This window comes from Mytilus californianus, unplaced genomic scaffold (assembly GCF_021869535.1).
Source record: "Mytilus californianus isolate M0D057914Y unplaced genomic scaffold, xbMytCali1.0.p SCAF_9, whole genome shotgun sequence".
Lineage (NCBI taxonomy): Eukaryota > Metazoa > Mollusca > Bivalvia > Mytilida > Mytilidae > Mytilus > Mytilus californianus.
Window position 1 is genome coordinate 66,281,527 of NW_026262745.1, and position 23,331 is coordinate 66,304,857.

General features: G+C 31.9%; 1 protein-coding gene and 1 long non-coding RNA gene across 2 annotated transcripts in view; one reads left to right on the plus strand and one right to left on the minus strand.

The window, feature by feature from the left end:
* LOC127713956 (uncharacterized) overlaps window positions 1–23,331 on the plus strand; it is a 104,384-nt gene that overhangs the window by 27,223 nt on the left and 53,830 nt on the right. The window contains exons 15-26 of the mRNA XM_052219907.1: window positions 1,885–1,929; window positions 2,872–3,045; window positions 3,809–3,937; window positions 4,419–4,544; window positions 4,950–4,997; window positions 5,563–5,697; window positions 7,071–7,285; window positions 11,509–11,650; window positions 11,970–12,301; window positions 16,718–16,859; window positions 17,351–17,529; window positions 18,986–19,132. Coding sequence (XP_052075867.1) covers window positions 1,885–1,929; window positions 2,872–3,045; window positions 3,809–3,937; window positions 4,419–4,544; window positions 4,950–4,997; window positions 5,563–5,697; window positions 7,071–7,285; window positions 11,509–11,650; window positions 11,970–12,301; window positions 16,718–16,859; window positions 17,351–17,529; window positions 18,986–19,132 — 1,814 coding nt within the window. The remainder of the gene's footprint in view (window positions 1–1,884; window positions 1,930–2,871; window positions 3,046–3,808; window positions 3,938–4,418; window positions 4,545–4,949; window positions 4,998–5,562; window positions 5,698–7,070; window positions 7,286–11,508; window positions 11,651–11,969; window positions 12,302–16,717; window positions 16,860–17,350; window positions 17,530–18,985; window positions 19,133–23,331) is intronic.
* On the minus strand, window positions 13,779–15,775 carry LOC127716072 (uncharacterized). Its single transcript, XR_007988747.1, has 2 exons — window positions 15,285–15,775; window positions 13,779–14,485 (listed from the first exon to the last, which is right to left on the minus strand). It is a non-coding gene; the product is annotated as an uncharacterized LOC127716072 (long non-coding RNA).

A 23,331-nucleotide genomic window follows, 5' to 3' on the forward strand; every position in this document is an offset into this window, starting at 1 on the left:
AAATCTCGTGTAATACGATATTTATCCACTCTCGACAGTTAAATTTTAAATATTTAAAACGCTCGGCGAGCCTCGCGTTTTAAATTTGAAAATTTAACTGTCTCGAGTGGATAAATATCGTATCACACTCGATGCAGTGGTAGAATCTATATGTATCATATTTCATTTCATAGAAAAGAGAGGCGAAAGATATCAAAGGGACATCCAAACTTATAAGTCGAAAAAAAAATTGACGATGCATTGGCAAAAAATGAAAGAACGTTGAAAAGACAAACAGCATTACATAAAACACACCATAGAAAACTAAAGACTGAGGAACAAAATACCTACCATAAACCGGGGGTGATCTCGGGTGGTCCTGAAGGGTAAGCAGATCCTGCTCCACATGCTTTGTGTCGAGCCTGCGACTTTTGTCGCAGAAAGCTCAACATAGGGATAGTGATCCGGCGGCGGCGACGTTAGCTAACTTCTTAAAAGCTTTATATTTTAGAAGGTGGAAGGTCTGGATGCTTCATACTTTGTATATGGATGCCTCATGTTACCAAGTTTCCGTCAGTCACATGTCCAATGTCCTTGACCTCATTTTCATGGTTCAGTGACTACTTGAAAAAAAAGTTAATATTTTTTGTAATGTTAAATTCTCTCTTATTATAAGTAATAGGATAACTATATTTGGTATGTGCGTACCTTGCAAGGTCCTCATGCCCGTCAGACAGTTTTCACTTGACCTCGACCTCATTTCATGGATCAGTGAACAAGGTTAAGTTTTGGTGGTCAAGTCCATATCTCAGATACTATAAGCAATAGGTCTAGTATATTCGGTGTATGGAAGGACTGTAAGGTGTACATATCCAACTGGCAGGTGTCATCTGACCTTGACCTCATTTTCATGGTTCAGTGGTTATAGTTGAGTTTTTGTGTTTTGATCTGTTTTTCTTATACTGTATGCAATAGGTCTACTATATTTGGTGTATGGAATGATTGTAAGGTGTACATGTCTAGCTGGCTGGTGTCATCTGACCTTGACCTCATTTTCATGGTTCAGTGGTTATAGTTAAGTTTTTGTGTTTTGGTCTGTTTTTCTTATACTGTATGCAATAGGTCTACTATATTTGGTGTATGGAATGATTGTAAGGTGTACATGTCTAGCTGGGAGGTGTCATCTGACCTTGACCTCATTTTCATGGTTCAGTGGTCAAAGTTAAGTTTTTGAGTTTTGGTCTTTTTTTCTAATACTATATGCAATAGGTCAACTATTTTTGGTGTATTGATATATTTTATGATCTATATGCAGTCACGCAGGTTTCATTTGACCTTGACCTCATTTTCACGGTTCATTGATCAATGTTAAGTTTTTGTGTTTTGGTCTGTTTTTCTTAAACTTTAAGCAATAGGTCAACTATATTTTTTGTATAGAAGGATTGTAAGCTGTATATGTCTGTCTGGCAGGTATCATCTGACCTTGACCTCATTTTGTTTGTTCATTGGTCAATGTTAAGTTTTCATGGTTAAGTTTGTTTCTTAAATACTATAAGCAGTAGGTCAACTATATTTAATGCATAGGTTGATTGTAAGGTGTACATGTCTGCCTGGAATGGTTGTCTGACCTTGACCTCATTTTCATGGTTCATTGGTCAATGTTTAGTTTTCTTGGTTAAGTCTGTTTCTTAGAAACTATAAGCAATAGGTCAACTATATTTTGTGTATTGAATGATTGTAAGGTTGATAGTTGTAGTAAAGCTTTATATTTAGGACTATCAACATAATATCAATGGTTAGTAAAGAAGGCAAGACATTTCAGCATGTGCACTCTTGTTATATTTTTAACTTTTTAGCATTCATCAATGCACACCAATGTTAATATGACGTATTTTATTATTTCAGTGCAAGGATTTAACACTCTTGTTACTTTACCACCAACAACTTTAGGTAAGGGTTTTGTAATCCAGATATGATATATGATAAAGAAACCATATATGAGTGTATATTTGTGTGTAAAATAAGTTAGGGCTATTCCATTTAAATGTATGTTGTAGGGTAGGAAGGGACTTTCAAAATATCCCTACAACCAAGAACCATTTTTTAGATAATTTTGCATAATGGTAATAGATGCATACTGACAAAAGACCCATGACCCACATTCAGTATTTGAACTTCCCTTCCTACCCTCCCACATACATTTTAATGGAATAGCCCTTATAAGTTAAATTGGAAAATTATATTTTTTTTTCAAAATTAGGGATGTTTGCTAGTCTTGTTTTTGACTGTTATGTCAGATATTCAGAATCCTCTGGTTTATCCATGAATAAAGTGCCATTAAACATTTTGCCTACTTTTCTTTTCAGAATTTAATTACCTATAGTTTTAAAAGCCATTTTTGAAAATCTAATAAATTCCTTGTAATTTTTTTATGTTTTTGAAATAAAAAAGATGCCAATGTGAAAAGTATGAAAATCTAGAAAATTTCCCGCAACATTTTTAACGGCTTATATCTCAAAAACAAGGACATGGACCTATTACTTTTTTCTGCTTTTAATTTCCATCATTTATATACTATCAATGTATAACAGTCTTTGAAAAGGTTTTTATTTTGAAACAGAGAAGCGAAAGTTCGAATGTTCATGTGTAGGTATTTAAGTCTAGTTAAAACAGTTTAATAAGATGCAATATTATAATTTTTTTTATCTTTGTAAGTTAACTCCGAAAATACAGGAATATAAAAAATAAGAAAGGCAAATACACATGGTGTTTTAAATTTTAAAATGAAGCTGCCTCAAGTAGAAAATTTCTATAACATGCTATATTCAGTAGTATAGATTTTATATATTTATACACAAAAATAAAAGAAGATATTTTACTTTTGATTGACAGGAGTCTATTCCTATCGCTGTGGACCCCAGTGGATCTATGACTCTCTGGATGATTACTGTTACCAGTTTGTACTCTATCATCCCAAGACTTTTGCCAATGCTCAGTGGGCATGTCAACAAATGGGAAGTAATCTACTGAGTATTACAGGACCAAGGGAACAGAGATATATACAAGGTATAGATGAATACAGTCAGAGGTAAAAAATGTGTCATCATTTGAAAAATTCTGCTATATATTTCATAAAAAAACACATTTTTAATAAGATTTCTTCTCGAGTTGAATCTTGTACATATACAAATTGAATGAAATTTTTTCCATTACATATAAAAAATGGTGGCATTTTCTTGCAATAATTATGAAATACATATTTATGATTTATACTTTTAAGAAAATCACTGTTTAAAGACAAGTATGAATTTTTGCACAGAAATTCATACAGTTATATAGGAAAAAATGACACTTAATTTCAATATTTATATATAAATAATGATTTCTCAGTAATTACATGTCACAAAAATATTTTACAATAACCACAAAAAACTGTACATATTTATGAGTTTAACAGTAAAAATTTCATCAAAATAGGACCTCAGATAAGTTTTTGACAATGTTTAAAAAAAATGTGTTTTTATATAAAATATATAGGGGAATTTCCCAGTGGTGAAACACTTTTGACCTAACACTGTAGATCAAGATACTTAAAGTTCTTTCTCTTTTTTATAATACAAATATTTTTGTAGGTTATTTAGCAAAAGGAAATTATAGCTTTTGAGAGTTCTATAATGATTCATTTTGGTATAAAATCCATGAATTTTGAAATTATAAGACAGTCCATAATAAGCATATTAAGGTATAAACATTGAAATGATATAACAAAATTGAGTAATTTTTTGTTCATCAGCTTGTTTTTTATATTATATACTTTTTAAAATTTCAGCCATACTGAATACAGGAAAATATTTAAAAGTAAGCAGTAACTATTGGATAGGTGGATCTGATGCCACACAGGAAGGTGGATGGTCGTGGATTGATGGATCACCCTTTGCCTACCTGAACTGGCATCCAGGTATGCAGATTGCTTCATTATTTAGAGGGGCGGTAGGAGGAATTGTCTTCCAAAATTCCTGAAAAAATAGAGTTATCTTTCCCGAATCTTGAAAAATTATTCATTAATTCCAGAGTCCAGATAGGTGTAAATCAGGGCTTCCAAAATGGTCGTATTTTCTGGACAAGTCCGATAGATTATATAAATGACTTGATGGGGAAATAATTTTGACGAAGTAGAATCCTGACTGAATTAATAAAGATGGTTGTAAATTTGTTGCTGGTAAAATTAAAATGTTTGTAGTCCTTTTTCTCTACAGAGATTTAAATACATATACAAAGATGTTTCTATTTAAATGTATTCAAGAAAGTACCACTGATCTGCTAGATCATCATTTTAACATTTTATGAGGAATTAATACAATGATGTACCAGTTGTCAGAAGGAGATTGTTTAACTAAACTCCTAATTAACTCATTTTATTAATTAAATCTTCTTTTTAGGAGAGCCAAATGAAAGAATGTATTCCCCATCAGGAGAAGACTGTATTGAGATGGTGCCTAATTGGAATTATCAATGGAATGACAAAAGATGTGATAAAGAACAGTATTACATCTGTAAAAAGCAAGGTTTGTATGATGTTCAGTTAATTCAGAAATTTTTGCAATGCATTGAGTAAAAGTTTTTAACAAAAATGAAAATTGTATAGCATTTATTATATTATTTGAATGTACTTTTTCCTGAAATCGCAATAATTTCTCCCACTTTTTATTCGTTTTGCTACATATATTAATACATAGCATTGCTATACCACTTGGAACAATTTTTTATGAACTAGCAAATGCTTATTGTTTATCTGTATTGTAAAATGCATCTACTGTTAAGGTTTTCAAACTATAAATGATTAATCACTAATGTTTTCTGTACAATAATTAAATCTTTAGACAAATTGCTTACTTCAGAATTTTTTTGAATATACTGGTACCCAATAATTTATGGATTGTCTATTTTCATATAAATTGCATTTTTTGCAGCACTACCATTGACAACAACTGCATTAACTCCAACTTCAGGTCCTATTTGTAAGTTATTTAAATACAGGAATCAGAAATGACATTTCCAACAGATATAAATGAGTCGTGGAAAATAAAAATGTTTTAAAAATAAGATATTTCATGCTTTTTCCAAATGGTGTACATGATTCAATTGTATTCATCTAAAACAAATTTGATGGCTTTTTAAAATTTTTGATAAAATACAATTTTTATGGTAGTTACATTTTCCTCCTGGAAAATTCATGCAAGGTTTTTAAAAATGGCATTTGAAAGTGAAATTAATTAACTTTTTATTGTTCTGAATTAGTACATTGAAACAATTAACTTGTTCATCTATTTGCCAGATTACTTAATTAGCTCCCAAAATTAACATTAATATAAAATTTACATATATCTTTTTCCAAAATCAAGTTCAGTTTAAAAATATTCTATGTCCTTCAATATGCAAAAGTGATGAGACACAAATTCGGCAAATATTTAGTCTTCTCCCTAAATTGAAAAGATTCAGTTCCACATGATAATTTTGCCTAGCTTTACCTGATCATCCATTTACATAATTCTTACTTGATATGAAATCTTTATTTGCTTACAGATACATGTGGAAATGAGCCGATGATATCAGGGAACTACAGCTTGTTAGATGGTGACACTTCCCTAACAGCATCATCAGTTCGAGATTCTGCTCATGGTCCATTTAATTCTAGGCTATATTTATCTGGTCTAAGTGGTATGTATTCCTATGGATTCATTATTATTCATTGGATAACAAACATTAATTTTTGTGGATCCCATGGGTACAAGTGAAGCTCAAACTTAAGTGTTCAATGAATTACAAATTTTCTAAAAGGTTGTGTTTAGACTTTGGCAAAGCCACGAAATCAAATACTGTAAATTCAGAAATTATTGCAAGGTTTTTATTAATGTGAATAGTGCGACTGTGTGAGTATTGCAATAATAAGAACTCATATTTTTATATCTTAAACATACATCTGAATGAGATTTTCCTGAAATCCCAATAATTAATCTAGCATTTTTGTCCATTCTCGCAATAATAAATGCACCCAATAATCCCTGAATTTACAGTAATCATGAAAATGCAAGTTTTTCTCAATCCTCAAAAATTGGTATCCACAATAATAAATGAATCCACAGTATACAGAGAATAGTAAGTACAGCCAATTGGAATTTAAAAGTACATTGTTTCAATATTAGCAGATCATTATGATGCATATTATAAGCATGCTTTCAGTAACTGCATGGATTTATTGATTCTATGATATTTGATATTTTTACTTGAATCTGAGTTTGTGTTCAGTGTGTTTTTTCTCAAATGAATTTATACTGTTGATTTTTTAGAAAAACTATTTGTTATTCCACTGAGTAAAGTAAAAAGTTGATAGTTGAGTACAACCATGTATCTATGTCAGGCATGGGGTAATGCTAATTTGTAATTGTAATGCCCTGTAATGCATTAAATTTTCCCAAGTAATGCATATAATGTGTAATGCCCAAATTTTGGCATTACATGTAATTGTAATGTAATGTATTACATTGTCAAAAAATGCATACAATTTATGCATTACATGGCATTACATAGCATTACTTATTAAATTGACCCCCTCCCATACACCATCAATTTTCAAAATTATATTGATTGCTAAGTCCTATATATTGTTACAAACACCAGGGTAATAAGTACCTTCTATTTTCTTTTAAATAGGAAAATTAAAAACAAACCAATTTCTAGTTAAATTATTAACAGAAAGTGTAACTTTGAACTGTTCAAAATAATGATTTTCTTCATCTAACCCTAATACTTATACATTTGTACTAATAATTAAAACACATCTATTTTATAAACATAAGGATTGTAATGTGTAATATAATGCATTACTTTCCAAAATACATTTAATTGTAATGTAATGCTGGTTTTGCTAAAGTAATTGTAATGGAATGCATTACATTGCAATGTAATTCGCCCCAAGCCTGATCTATGTACACAAGAATGAGCCTTTAACTGGAACCCAATGCATGTTTTATTCAATTATCAGTATTTTTTTAAGAAACTACCAGTTAATGAAATCCACTCAACTTTTACAGGAGCTACCTATGCTAATACAGCAGGATGGTCAGCACTGAAAATGAACAAAGGAGAATATATACAGGCCTACTTCTATAATCTTATCACATTCAAAGGCATTACAACGGCTGGTAAACCTGATGGTTCAGAATGGGTGCAGCAATACCAAATTCAATATCAATATGACTATTTCTCAGAGTTAGTTTGGTATGAGGAGCCACCAGGTACTGTTAAGGTAGGCTTGTGTTGGTGTGGTCCATAATAAACTAAGGATGAAACATTTAAATGATTTTTTATACTGTAGATTCAGAGATGTTTGCAATGTTTTTATAATTGCAAAAAATTGCAGGATAAGTTTGGTATAAACAATAAAACTCCCATTTTTGTCGAGCCTTCGACTTTTGTCGAAAAAGCGAGACATAGCGATCCTACATTCCGTCGGCGTCGTCGTCGTCGTTGTTGTCGTCGGCGGCGTCCACAAATATTCACTCTGTGGTTAAAGTTTTTTAAATTTTAATAACTTTCTTAAACTATCCTGGATTTCTACCAAACTTGGACAGAAGCTTGTTTATGATCATAAGATTATATTCAAAAGTAAATTTTGTAAAAAAAAAATTCCATTTTTTCCGTATTTTACTTATAAATGGACTTAGTTTTTCTGCCAGTTAACATTACATTCACTCTGCGGTTAAAGTTTTTAAAATTTTAACAACTTTCTTAAACTATCCTGGATTTCTACCAAACTTGGAAAGAAGCTTGTTTATGATCATAAGATAGTATCCAGAAGTAAATTTTGTAAAAAAAAAATTCCATTTTTTCCGTATTTTTCTTATAAATGGACTTATTTTTTCTGCCAGTTAACAATACATTCACTCTGTGGTTAAAGTTTTTAAAATTTTAACAACTTTCTTAAACTATCCTGGATTTGTACCACACTTGGACAGAAGCTTGTTTTTGATCAAAAGCTAGTATCTAGAAGGAAATTTTGATAAAATTTTGTTCCATTTTTTCCATATTTTACTTATAAATGGACTTAGTTTTTCTTCCAGTTAACTTTACATACAGTCTGCAGTTAAAGTTTTAAAAACATTTATTAGATTCAAAAACCATCCTGGATTTTTACCAAACTTGGACAGAAGTTACTTACAATCAAAAGATAGTATAGAGAGGAATATTTTTATTAATTTTTTTCCTCATTTTTGTTGAGCCTGCGATTAACAGCAAAAGTAGGCGAGACACTGGGTTCCGCGGAACCCTTACGAATTTTTAATTTTGATATGATTATTTGTATGAAACATTTCCTAAAATTTGAATACTTAAATTTGCATGTTTTTCCATTGTTCATCAATTACAATAATAAATACATGGACAATTTTCTGAAATTTACAGTAAATTTTGGTCAGAATCTTTTCTATGAATAAATGTGTTAATCGCAGCAGTACAGTTGAATTATTAAATTTACTAGTATAATATAAAAGTAGTAGTAGAGGGTGTTTTACATACTAAACTGCAACCTACTGCCTAATCTAATCTAATCTAGTTTGGGTTAATGACAACTACCCTAATGCCTAATGGGTTGGATGGGATGGGTTATAGTTTAACCTTGGATGGTAGGAACCATTATGATATATAAGGTAACTCAGGTTTGAAATTTGGTTTTCCCCAAACCGTTCACTTCATTTCATAAAAAGTAAAATTTAGTAATGTAGAAAATAGTTTATCCCACAACAGTCCAGTCCATTTCATTGAAAGGTAAAATTAGCAATTTTAGAAAATGGTTTATCCCGCAACAGTCTAATCGGGCAATCCATTTCATTGAAAGGTAAAATCCACAATGTAGAAAATGGTTTATCCCTTTACAGTCCAATCTATTTCATTAAAAGGTATATTAAAGAATGTATAAAAGGTTTGTCCCATAATCATGATAACAGTTCAGTCAATTTTACCAAATAGTTGAAAACTGAGTTGCAATAATTGAATACTGTTCTTTTTAGAGCAATGAATAATCACTCACCATCAAGGGTCCGGAAACGGTCATATTTGCCAGTCATGTCCTAAGATGAAACTATTTGTCCTAAACGAGTAATTGGGATTTAGGACAAATTTTATTTTTTTACAGAAGTAATTTCGGTCATTTCTTTGACCATGTTGACTCAATGTTTGAAATCGGATTTCTTAATCGCCATTTTGCACTTGTGATCACTTGTTTTTGTTTATAATCCCTTTCCTGTAATAAAACTGCCACTACAGTAATTTGATAATCCTGAGGGCCCTCCTAATATCTATATCAATGCCTCCGGGAAACATTTTGGCTAATGATCGCTAATCACTTTTTACCTGTGGTTTAGTCACACGTACCTGACAGTAATCACAAGCTCAGAATAATATCTTTAAAACATTAAAGTTCACTGACAAGTGTATTCATTATTTATTTACTTTTCATCAAAGACAGTTATCAATTCTGATTTAAAAATTAAATCTAAATTTACGTAGAAAAAAGTATTTTTTCACGAGTAACACATGTGCTTTATTTACTATGTAATACGCATGCGTGAAATTGTCTTCAGCAAATTTAATATTTAATCGTAAAATGCAAATTGATTTCATGCTAAATTAAACGAGTGCAACTATTATCTGTTATATTCAAACACTTTTAAAGGTAATAAAATAAAAAAGCCATAAAAAGCCGGTGATTTACTGTCAATTTGATAAACAAAACAAATCCCGGAAATGAATCCGGAATTATTCGTACTTTAAAATATCGCAAACTTCCGGTTTTAACTTTTGTCAAATCGAAAGAAACGTAAGCAATGTCTGAGAAATTAACCATTTTGAGTCATTAAAATCATTTCAATTTTAGACTGTTGCCTTCCCTATACTGTCCTTCATGGTAATGGTAAGACAATTACTTAGTAAATGCGATGAAACAGCAATACAAGTTCGTCATGTTGGTTGATGCTATAAATATAGTCAAGTTGATATCGACAATTTGAAAAGGGGTACCAACTTTTCAAACATCTCAAAATGACCAAAATTGTCTGGAAACATTTCCGGATCCTTGCTCACCATGGTAATGAACAGTGGTAATTCTGGTTATAACTTGGTATTAAGTGTGTTTTATAAGTCTTACATGAGACACTAATCATAACTGAACCATGTGAATAGATATTTGAGCTGACATAATTAGGCTAAATGATTTCTGGACATAGTTTTGAATATTATGTAGAAGGTACATTTGTTAAATTTTTTAAAGACAGAACAATTGCTTTTTTACTTATAAAAGAAACAAATTGCAGTGTTCAAATATTTTGGGAATAGTAATAGCTATCTTATTATTCCATCTTTATCATCAAATTATTAAATATGTTAAGTTTTTTTAAATGCACAAGTCAGTTTTTGAGGATTTAATGTTGTGGGTTTTTATTGGACTTATAATTTTAATTGTCCCCTTAATACTTTTTATCTTTTAAACCAGCCCAAATTTTGCATTTTGCTTTCTGACTTGTCAAATAAATCAATAATTCAATGATTTTCAAAATATTTTATTTCACAAAGGAACGGGTTCAATTTGCAATAAAATGTATGTTAACCACTTAAAGTCAGAATAACATAACATTTCCCTGACATCCACAGATTTTTAGAACCTACTAACTCTTAAACATTGTATTTTGTATCTTGTCCTTATCCTGAATTTGCTTGTAATGTTTGCTACTGAACATCAACAAAATAATAAATCAATGATTATGGTCACTACACTGTTAAATAGAAAATTATCTGAAATTATGTATTGTCAGAAGAGACGATAGGCTTCCATCTATTTTTGTAAAGTTTTTTATGTAAGTCTCATTTGAATTTTGTTGTTGGTTTAATCCACTTTGGATTTTGTTTTACTCCTTTCATTTTATGACGCATTTTACATTCAGATTATAATTCATTCTAGGTAATATATTGTTTTTTTTGCCATGGCATTGTCAGTTCATTTTCAAGTTACATGTATGATTTGATTTTTGATTTTTGGTGTTTTCACGCCACTTTTAAGCACCGCTTTTGGGCTATTTCGTGGCGGCCAGTTTTTATTGGTGGAGGAAGCCAGAGTGCCCGGAGAAAACCACCGACCTTCGATAGGAAAACTGACAATCCTAGTCAATTAAGATTGAAGTCGAGTGCACCCGCATGAGCGGGTTCGAACTCACAACCTCAGTGTTGACTGGCTAGTGATTAAAGTAGTAACTACTTAGACCACTCGGCCACCGAGGCCCCCTGTTACATGTATGAGTTTGAATATCCCTTAGGTATCTTTGGACCCACTTTTAGATTCTAAAAAAGCAAATTAATAATTGCCTCTTTTTAGACAAATATTTTTCTTCATTTACCATTCCATTTGTATGAAATTTTGAGAATTTATTATGAGAAAAAAATATATTACAAATACAATCATGTCAAATGTGTATCTTTCAGATTTTTAATGGTAACACAGACAATACTTCACCAGTAACAAATGTTATCCAGTTTCCATTTCAAGCCAAATATATTAGATTGTACCCAAGAAAATGGTACAATGCTATATCTCTGAGGTGGGAGGTTCTTGGATGTGTTCAGGGTAAGTTTGTTTATCGATTAGTCAAGCCTCTGCCTTGTAAAGGACATCCTATATTTTAGAGGCTTCATAAAATAAACTTCTCTATACATTTTGTAACAGTAATGCCCCCAAGGCTTGTTTTATCAAGACGTTTTAATGTATTTTAGCCATAGTGGACCACACTCATGACATATCTGTCAACTTTTCAAAATTTCAATGGGGATTTTAACTACAAAAGGACCTTATCGGTCGTATTGCTAAACTGATTGTTTTTTTAGATACTAGAAACAGAATGATGATTGTGATGAAAAATTATTTTCATGTTTTTTTTCTTCTTCAGAATTTTGTATTTCTGACTATGCCATCAGCGGGCCATTAATAACGTCAGACAATGGACTCACAGCTTCAAGTTCTCTGAGTAGTACATATTCTCCAGCAGCAGCCCGTCTTCATCCATTATCACCACATACAGCACCATCTTGCTGGAAAACAGCCTCTGGCGATAGGAATCCATTCATCCAGGTGGATCTTGGTTCAATAATGATCATAAGGGGAATAACTATTGCTGGAAACCCTAATGCACAAGAATGGGTGAAAAGTTTTAGAGTTGTGTATGGAGCTAATTCAAATCTGGTGACTTCTTATTATCAGGAACCATACAAAACTATAATGGTGAGTGAGTTCAAGAATGGGGACAATTATGTCACATGATTTAGTCTTATTGAAAAGTCTGATTATTTATTTTGAGTAGGCACTAGTAAATTAAATTATACTGCACTCGTTCTATTTGAGCAGTCAAAATGCGTTGACTGTATATTTCTATGTCATATACAGTCACTGACCTGATATCACTTTTCCTCATGAATATTCAAATAGTAGTTGCCGGAACTACTTTTTTTTAGTTATTCATGATGACCTCTTCAACCTTTCTTTGTTTCCAATGTAAACAAATGTGTTTTGTTCCAAATCGCGATAAACGTGATCTGTTTATTAAAATTAAATGTACTAAATCTTGTCTTGAAATTTATCTTGTATTTAATTAGTTCATAGATGTTTCTTAGATCCTATCTTAAGTCTATATTTAAAACAAAAATAATAAAATTCGTCTGCTTGTTTACCGTCTGCCAGCTCATGCTTAAGCTAAGAGCAAAGCAAACATGTCTGAAGATATTCCATATTTTGCATTGGACTGGTCTCCCTTAGAAGGTCTGGAGGATGTCCACATGGATGAAGATTTGCAGGACACATTACTACAAATTGATGCCTTAAATATTCCGCTTAATCCCCCAGAATCAAACATACATGTAATAACAACAGTGGCTGAAATACACCCTCCACCTCAAGATTTTCCAAAAGAACCACAACAATCCCTTGAGACCACCTCTGAAAATCTACCTATTGATAATGCTATTGATATTTCCAATGATTTGGTTCCTACTAATCTACAAGATGAAGCTGCTGAGGTATCAAAACAGTTTGATCCAAACTCAATTGAAATGGATGATGAGGACATTCAACTGTTCATTCTATCAAATGAAAACAAAAACACCTGCAAAAAAACCATGTATGACATTAAGCTAGTGCAGAAATTTTTCAAGATGAAAAAGGAGCACAGGGATATTCAAAACATCCCTCAGAATGAACTTGACAGTTTATTGGCCAATTTTTTAATTATTGTACGCAAACAGGATGGGACAGAATATGAGCCTTCGTCCTTAAAAGGAATTATGTCATCAGTAGATAGAAAGCTTAGGCGCCACAAATATGGGCATTCAATTAGTGGTGAAAACAATGATTTCCAATTAACAAAGGATACTTTAAAAACTAAGCTAAAGGTTTTGAAAAAACAAGGCAAAGGCAACAAGCCAAACCGTGCACAACCTTTGACGGATCTAGAGATAAACTCCCTATATGAAAAAAACTTATTGGGTGATTCTACACCAGAGGCAATGATAAATACCCTGTGGCTAAACAACTCTGTCCACTTTGGTTTAAGAGGTGTAACAGAACATTATGAACTTAGGTAGGTACATGTTTTTGACACAAACATGTTGTTATTTACATTGTATAATCCATGGTCAATAACACTAGTACAGAATACCATGTGAAAAAACACTGATGCATATAAATTATCACTCTAATTATCAAATCAAAAATAGAAAATGCATTTATTTACCATAGATATATTTGAATTATATATACATGTAAATGTACATAGTAGATGTCCAAAATGTATTTATATGAGAATATCCAATCATAAAACTCCACACATAACTATGATTAGTAAATTAATACCAAGCAAGATCTTCATGCATGTGTATGTGACACCTTTCTGCTACTTTGTATAATTCCATGCTTTTTTCTGTTTTACACAAATACATGTATCTGAATCATGTTGTCCTATAAAAATCTACATTACTAGTACATTTTTGAACAAGTACATGTAAACTCTACGTAGTGAATATATATCCTGCGAAACTTTCACATATGTTTCTGCTTACTTTGTATAATTCCATACTTTTTCTGTTTTACACAAATGCATGTATCTGAATCATGTTGTCGCATAAAAATCTACATTACTAGTACATTTTGGAACAAGTACATGTAAACTCTACGTAGTAAATATATATCCTGCGAAACTTTCACATATGTTGAACCAAATCAACTTCACATTTTATTTACGGTACATCATTATCACAGATAGTTCCATTATAAATCGTGCAATTCCTAAACGATAAACTATGTTGATAAAAACTTAATCCGATCAAAACACCATAATTCCATTGTTGAAGATCTCTCAAGTTTATGCTGTCTGATAGTTACATCCCTAATTTTCCAGCTCTGCTTTTATCCACTCTACAAAACAAAATATTCATGTGAAATTTCAAAAGTGACAGTCACATTCTATCAAAAAGCATTTATTGTGAAACTATTGATCAATTTATTATAAATAAGGATTTATACGGTTATTAAATTTCATACATTTGCACATATAATGCATATTAATAGTGGAAATATATAGAAATTGCGGACTACAGTATTTATAAATTTATAAGTACATTGTGTATATGTTCCTCTTTCAGATGGGGAGATATAACCTTAAATACAGATTCAGATGGTACGAGGTACCTTGAACTAAATGAGCGACAAACAAAAACACGCACTGGGGAAAATGTCAATGACATTAGGGATGTTAGCCCAAAGATTTATGAGTGTGAAGGAGAGAGGGACCCTGTGGCACTATATGAGAAATTTGCATCAAAGAGGCCATCTGGGATGTCAAATGAAAATGACCCCTTTTACATAGCAAAACGCACTATACCACTAACAGGAGCTGAAAATGAGCTGTGGTTCATCAGACAGCGATTAGGGTCCAAAAAACTTGCCAGTGTCATGAAAGTAATGAAGGAAAAGGGCAATTTGGACGATAATAAGCGACTGACGAACCACAGTGCGCGAAAATACTTGGTCCAAAAACTGAAGGACAATAACGTGCAAGATACCGACATAATGCAGATATCGGGTCATAAAAATGTGCAATCTATCAGAAATTACAGCGCTTTAAATGAGGACAAGCACAAGCAGATATCTCATGTCCTCAGCAACACGACTGGTGAACCCCCTCAGCCCCTTGTTCCAGTTGCCTCAAACTTACCTCTCCCTGCAATGCCTTCTAGGACAACTGTCGATGACGATTTCTCCATTGGTTCCGACAATTCAACAATTTGTTCCCAAACCAACACATCTAACAGGATAAACTCGATGTTTTACGGTGCAAAATTACAAATTCAAACCATGAATGTGTACATGTGTGACCGCCATTAACTGTGACCGCTTCAAATGAAATGTTTACATCGCGAAGCGTAGAACGATTCAAACTTATTTCTTATACAATTGTTGGAAATACATATTTTTCTTGTTAATATTGTTTGTTTAAAACCTATAAATCATTATGTTTCATGCTTATTGTTGATATTTTAGTCCATACTCAAACGAATTCTTTCACCATTGTTCACCATCGGATTGGTTTTGTTATTGCGTTATAATATTACTCCGCATTGAGGCCCTTTGAAGGGTAATTTTCCCCAATAAATAACAATAACTCAATAAACAACAATTCAGAATGTTTTTGTTTTCTAGATTGCAGTATAAAGACAATAATAGTGTATTGACTTGACATATCAACGATATAAGGATTCGGCCCGAAACGGGGAAATTGCTCGGCAGAGCCTCGCATTTCCCCGTTTCTAAGCCTCATCCTTATATCGTTGATATGTCAAGTCAATACACTATTATTGTCTATGTACGGTACTTATTATACATTTTGCATGTTGGGCCTTTTAGAATCGACTATACGGTATGGGTTTTTTTCTCACTGTTGAAGGCTGTAAGGTTGCCTATAATTGCTTACATCCACTTCATTTGAATTCTGGTGGATAGTTGTCTCATTGGCTATTAATACCACATCTTATTTTTACCAATTAGTACTTATTTTATTTCTATTTATTTATTTATTTAACATTAGTCAGTCCTTACACTTTAACAAATAAAAAGAGAAATAGTGTATAGGTCAACAAGACCCCAATGCAGCAACACAAAAACACCAAAAGATATCTAGAGGTCAACTTAGGCTTTTCAACAATAGACAATTGTCTGTACAATATGTCAAACTTTCAATTGACAAGAATTAGAAACTTTTTTTTCGAGATATTTGCCACTGAAATTAACATATTATTTTCATGAATAATGTCCTTTTCCATGCATGGTGCAACATCACAATTATGAAAAATATTGAAAGGTCTGTTTGAATGTTTTGTTTATACAAGCATTTTAAAATTTATTTTTTTTGACCGATAAAGGTATCTAGACCTTTCATGTGAATCAACAAAAATGTTTTTAAAGTGTCGAAAAATGAGGGGATAAAAAGAGAACTTGAATTTGATTTTTCAGAAGTGTATTTAAGAATGTATGTTTAAAAATATTGACAATTAAAAAGATTGCAGTGCAAAATTCTTAAATTCATAACCAAAGAAAATTTGACTTGAGTTCTTCACTTTTTTATGTTGAGGAGTAATTATTTTATTTCAGGTATTCGATGGAAATGTAAACAACAATGAGACTGTTACTCGATACTTTAAAGGACATTTTCAGGCTCGATATATTAAAGTAGAACCTGTCTCCTATGAAAAAGCTGTAGCATTGAGATTTGATGTTATGGTTTGTCCTCAAGGTAATTTATTCTATGAAGAGAACTTGCTGTCAGGTCAAGTTGAGAGTAGGGAACAATGTGATTGTTATATTTCTATCATGTTAGTAGTAGGAGATTGATATAACAGAGACATTGTTTTCCTAATACAATGTAATCCTTCTGTTTTTTACCTTTTAAAGACTCTAATTTAATCCCCCTCCCCTCAAAATTTGAGTAGACATCACAAGCTGAAATCTGTTATTTGCATTTAACTAAACAAAAGTACACAAATTTGTCACTTTAAAATTACTGTTTTTTCTTATTGTGTTTTAGATATTTATTTGAAATGTAACTTTTTGATCCTTAGAATTAACAAAACATTAAGTCTTGATTTACAAATGATAAGGATTCCAAAAAATCACTCTTTGCAATGCTAGGTCATAAGTTTTTCAAAAAGGAACCAAAATTATCACTATCTATATATGATATTTTTTTAATCTTAATTTGTTCATACTTAGAAATATTTATTACAGGTTGCAACCAGAAAACACTGCTGAGTGGTAAAACAGGTGTAAACGATGATCAGCTCTCTGCCTCCACAACTCAAGACAATTTTGTAGGTCCAGCACAGAGTAGACTGAACCAGCTAGCAATAGGAAATACAGGTGGTGCATGGTCACCTACGTACAATGACCAAAGGCAGTGGATTCAGGTTAGTTTTATGTTACCTTATTGCATTTTGGACACTTTGACCTAAACTTTAGACATAAATAACATTAACTAAGTTTTGGATGGATGGATGGATGGATGTTTATCAAGTCCAGTGGCAAATTAAATGCATATTCAGGACAAGAACATGATGATGTGATAGGAATATAAACCCTGCTTTGTACTAGACTGATATGCTGAGTGGAATTTTTTATCATGCTAGTTCACAATCTACAGGAAGACATGTCACCATACCCAGACACTTTATTCTGACACCGAGCTGACCATTCTTTGCATTTACTCCTAAATGCTCTGTGCTTAGTGGAAGCAGCAAATATAAATTTTCAAGTCTTTGGTTTAACCAAGCCAGAAATTGAACCCACAACCTCCCTCACTCAAGGCAAGCAGGCTACCACAAGACTACCAAGGCAGTCTTAAGTTTTTGAAAAACTTACATAGTAAGTAACAGATTTGACAGATTAGAGAATCCTGTATATAATCAACAAACAAACATATCTTTGAGAGTCTGTTTTAGATTAATTCCCAGCTTTTCTAGACTCTAGATGATTTAGAGCTTGACATTTGAATTGATTGTTTTTTCTATTATTGAAGGCTGTAACCAATTTGAAGTTTGTCCAGTACAATTCAGATTTATTAGTCCCCTACCGACGAAGTCCAAGCGGACTTAAGGTTTGAACTCCATCCGTCTGTCTGTCTGTCTGTCAGTCCGGCAAATCAGTTTTCCACACTTTTTTCCTTCGTGCTTGAAGATATTGATTTGATAATTGGTATATAGTTTACACCATGACAAGTTATAGATCAAGTTAGCATTTTGTTCCAATACTATGAATTTTTAACCGGTAAGGGACTATGTATTGTCATGCGATACTCTCTCAGAATGCTTGTTATAAAGTACAATTGACTTTTTTCTAGTATTGAAGACTGCATCCATTGGAAGATTTTCCTGTACAATTCAGACTTATTAAAGTACAAAAAAGTCGGGATTAAAAATGTCTCAGAAATGTTAAGGTTCAGAATAAAAAAAGTAAAATTACAAAAACTCCAAGGAAAATTCTAAAGGGAAAGTCCCTTATCAAATGGCAAAACCAAAAGCTCAAACACATCAAACGAAAGGAAAAACAACTGTCATATTCCTGACTTGGTACAGGCATTTCATTATGTTGAAAATGGTGGATTAAACCTGGCCCTATAGCCAGCCAAACCCCCCACCCGCACAACAGCCACACAGAATTCCATTATATTGACTACAATGTGTGAGCAAATTAAACTGAGTACAGTTTAAGTAATTCCAAACCAGATTTAAATTAATAAAATGTAATACAGATACAGTTAGTATATACATGTATAAAAATAGTCCAATTCACATTCCTCAAGGTTTCTACTGTATGTTCAACTGTACTACATGGCCATCACTGAGTAATATATCTCTTATTATATAGGTTGATTTACAAGCCATGGTCCAGATAACAGCAATAGCTACACAAGGACGAGCAGGCCACGATGAATATGTTACTCAATATAAGATTGCTTCCTCACCCGACGGCAGAGCATTTATTATGTATTCAGCCTTTCAGAGGAATGCTGTGGTTAGTAACATGCATAAGATTGAAAACCAATAGAATTCTTACAAATCCTTGAACTCTGTGGTAGTGCTTATTAGTTATAAACTAATAAAAGTAATCAAGGTTTTATAAAGTCAATGTTTTATTTGGAAGTGTTTGAAAAAACTCATTGATTTTCAATTAAAACCAGATGAAATTTCATACAAGAAAGGTTAGAAAAGTTTAAATTTGAAAGCTCTAATTGGTACTATTTCTGAAAAAAAGAACATCTTACAGGTATTGTTCCATCTTATTTTGTATCTCTATCTAAGTATACATTGAAAGCAAGCTAGTTTTAGTTTAAATATCTTAAAGGGAAAATTCGCGATTTTTTACTTATCATCTTATTATGTTCATAATACCATAAAAAACATATTCACCAAGTTTTATCTGGATATGAAAACTAATAAAGAAGAAAATTGGGAATTATTAATTTTATTTATTCGAACTTCCTGACTTCTGTGACGTAGTTTAAGTCTTTTTGCATGCCGGGAGTGGAATTAATCTCATTTAAGTCTTGTTCGTTAATCATCTAATAACGCGATTTAAAGGGCATCGACGACTTTTGGCGTAGCTATTAACCAACTAATAATAAAGAAAGTAAAGTGATCAGCCGTGCAACTTTTAAAAATAAAATGTACGATTTATATTTTAAGGATTTCTGATATGATTATAGTCATTATAGTAATAAAAGTAAATCATACAATAGAATATTTTTATGAATTTTTTTTCCGACGGATATTTTCAACAAACATATTTAACTGATAGTGTATTAAAAATGCATGTTTGTATTCTCACCTTTTACTTCAGTCTAGCAAACATTTTCCGCTAGTACCGTGTAAATACAATGTGTATTGTACTGTGACACTTAGTGACTACCTGTTGAATGCATGGTTAAATTCAAGGTATTTAAAGGTTTGCATTCTGTAATTCTAATCTTTTGATCTTCACTCAGTGAATTTTAGCCGTCACGGTTCACCGTTCCAGGTGTGAACATCATTTCGTATGAATGATAAACGGGAGTGATAGTTTGAGACAGAAAATAAAAAAAGAAATATAATTATTTTGAGGGAGTAATATGGTGGCACAATAACTGGATAGCCGTGGTATATTTTTATATTTTCCGTAAGCTCAGTTTAAAATGAATTATGACTGCTGAATATTTTTGTAACAATGAAATACTGAATTAATTTAATTGAATAAATAATAATGGCATTCTAAACACGAGTGTATGAACTAAAAATTGTACCATTTTAAATTAGAATCTGTAACCTTGAATATTTGAAATAGATAATTACCAATTGCAATTATATAATTTGGTCCGTCCAAAGCGATCTTTATTTACATATTCAGGAATTAATGTCCTTATCAAAATATTTTAAATCTCACAACGTTTAAATACTTCAGCCATTTGAAGAAAGATAATTAAAAAGTTGACAGGAAATTTAAGGTCAACTTTGTCTTATTGGAATGAGATCGAATAATTAAGAACAAAAATTATTTTCCGGTTTGAAAAAAAAAAAAAAAATAAATAAAAGAGATATGTGGGTTTGAGACAGAAAAAAATAATTATTTGGGGAGGAATATGGTGGCAAAATACCTGAATCGCCGTTATATATATTTTTTATATTTTGCGTTAGCTCAGTTTTTAAATAGATGGGTGAGTACTTTGTTGTAACATCGGAATTCTGAATAACTTTCAATGAAATAATTTTATAAATAAAAATGGCCCACGAAAACGAGCGTATAAACCAAAAACTGTGCTATTTTGAATTATCATCGGTAACCTTGAATATTTAAATGTGCAGAGAAAATTATCAGTTACATTAATATAGTTTGGTCCGTCCAAAGCGATCTACATTTACCTAATCGGGAATGTCCTTATTAAAATATTCTACATCTCACAACAAATACTTTAGCTATTTGACCAACGATGTTTAAAATTTTTTTATAGAATCAATCTAACGTCAACTTGCCTTTATTGAATGGAGACAGACCGGCGGAATCAATGTTCAATGTGCTTTATATCTTGTACCTTTGTAAGACTTATCATTCATTCATAAACCATGTCTATACCGCAGACATATATATACATATGATTATGTCTGTCTTAACTGACAAGAATACTCCTGGTTTAACACTAGTAATTTGTTGGGGCCCTTTATAGCTTAATTGCTGTTCGGTGTGAGCCAAGGCTCCATGTTTAAGACCGTACTTTGACCTATAATGGTTTACTTTTATAAAATTGTGACTTGGATGGAGAGTTGTCTCATTTGCACTCATACCACATCTTCTTATATCTATAAGCAGTATTATCTTTAAATTTCTGTGATTTAATACCAAGAAAGAAAAAAATCCCGAAATTAATTTGCTACTTTGATACTAGTACTCAATATTTTTCCTGGAAAATATTCACATCCTCATTCGGTCTGAAAATAAGATAAGAAACTGGTATACAGAACATGCAGAAGTGTGAATGTCATAAAACCTTGTTATATCAGAAACCATTATAAATGTGAACCTGTATACGTAAGACCTCATGGGACGATGTACCTAACCACATACAAGTAATATACACGTAGCTCTGTTATACCCGGAAATGTCAAGGTTAATCACTACCGATACAGAATGTACCAACGCAAAGTAAATTCTGATGATTGTGAAGCATGACCATTCATGATTTTAGAGGAGTATTAGGTGGGGGATTGTCGGAACGATTTAAATTCTGACTAGATTTTTTCTCAATTTAAATCACTGAACTAAAAAAAAAGAAAGGAGAAAACAACGTTCAAGAACAGAATTCTTGTAAATTCATAAATACAACGTTCTTATTTTGTAACTTTCAATAGACTTGACCTCCAACCCCCCCCCCCCCCCCCCCCCCGGCACCCCTTTTTATCAAAGCGTACATGCATGTATTTTAATGACTGTCCGTTATTTCGATCATAATGACAATTGTACGTGAAATCCTATAGTTGGTGAGACTTTTTTTTTACCAGATATGCGACTTTTCGTATTTATATTTTCTCTTATATTACTCTTATTTAATATTTTATGCATAAGTGCAATAGTGGGAATGGTTTATTCCCCCACAAGCTAACGTAATAAATTAATCAACCCTCAAGCTGATCAGACGTTAATACAACTACTATCAGTCTATCCGGAGTGAAGTTTATTTCTTCAAATAAACTTTTGGGGATCATTAGTGTACGTCCAGTGGCATATATATTACATGCATGTCGGAACAGGAAAATTGGCATAAGGTTCTATTAGAACCATGTTCACATTAATATACATTATACCCAACAATTGTGACTGATGACGAATTTCTTCAACTGTTCGAGAACAATCTAATTGAAATATAAATCTGTGATTTTACTATGTCCATAACTTCGATGAACCAAAGCAAGTTAGATATCGACCTGTATTTAAATCAAATTGTTTCTAGATGTTCTTTCTTATATTCAATATACAATTTTAAATTGCGACTATCTATAGTTCCGTAACTTTCTATCTAGGCGTATAAATGATCGACAAGTGCATATTTTTTAAATCAATAGTTTTTCATGTTTCAAAATGTCCATCATTATTGACAACGAGTATATACTTACATTTTCCCCAATTTACCCTTGGAAAAATATGTAAATAGATTTTTATTTTATCAAATCTTTTTTGGAATTATTTAGATTTTCATAAATATCATTCTTTACACTAGAAATGTTATTTATAAACAAGCGTATGAGTTTAGTAATGACAAGTATATCACTATCGGACACGCAAGACAAAGATGTATATTACACCTGATAGTTTTAAAATGGAAAGTTACAAGTTATCGGCCGTGTACACTAATCAATACCATCAGAAGTGAAGCGATGCATGAACATGCTTTATGTAATTGTGTAATAAGAGTTTTTAAACCCGACAGGAAATCGCTTGAATACCTGGAGGTGTCACCTCACAATACCTCAGGGAATAATTCCTTTAGCCATGCTGGTGATCAGATAAGAGAAGGTCCGAATTTATTTAAATAAGTTTATTACATAAAAGAATTATGAACAAATTAGATTTTCGAAAACGATTTTACACGGAACACTTATTTATAACTTTGAACTTTGACTTTTTAACTAATTCCCATATAAATTTCTTGTTTCAAAAACTTCGTAAAGAAAAAACAGTTTTAAAAC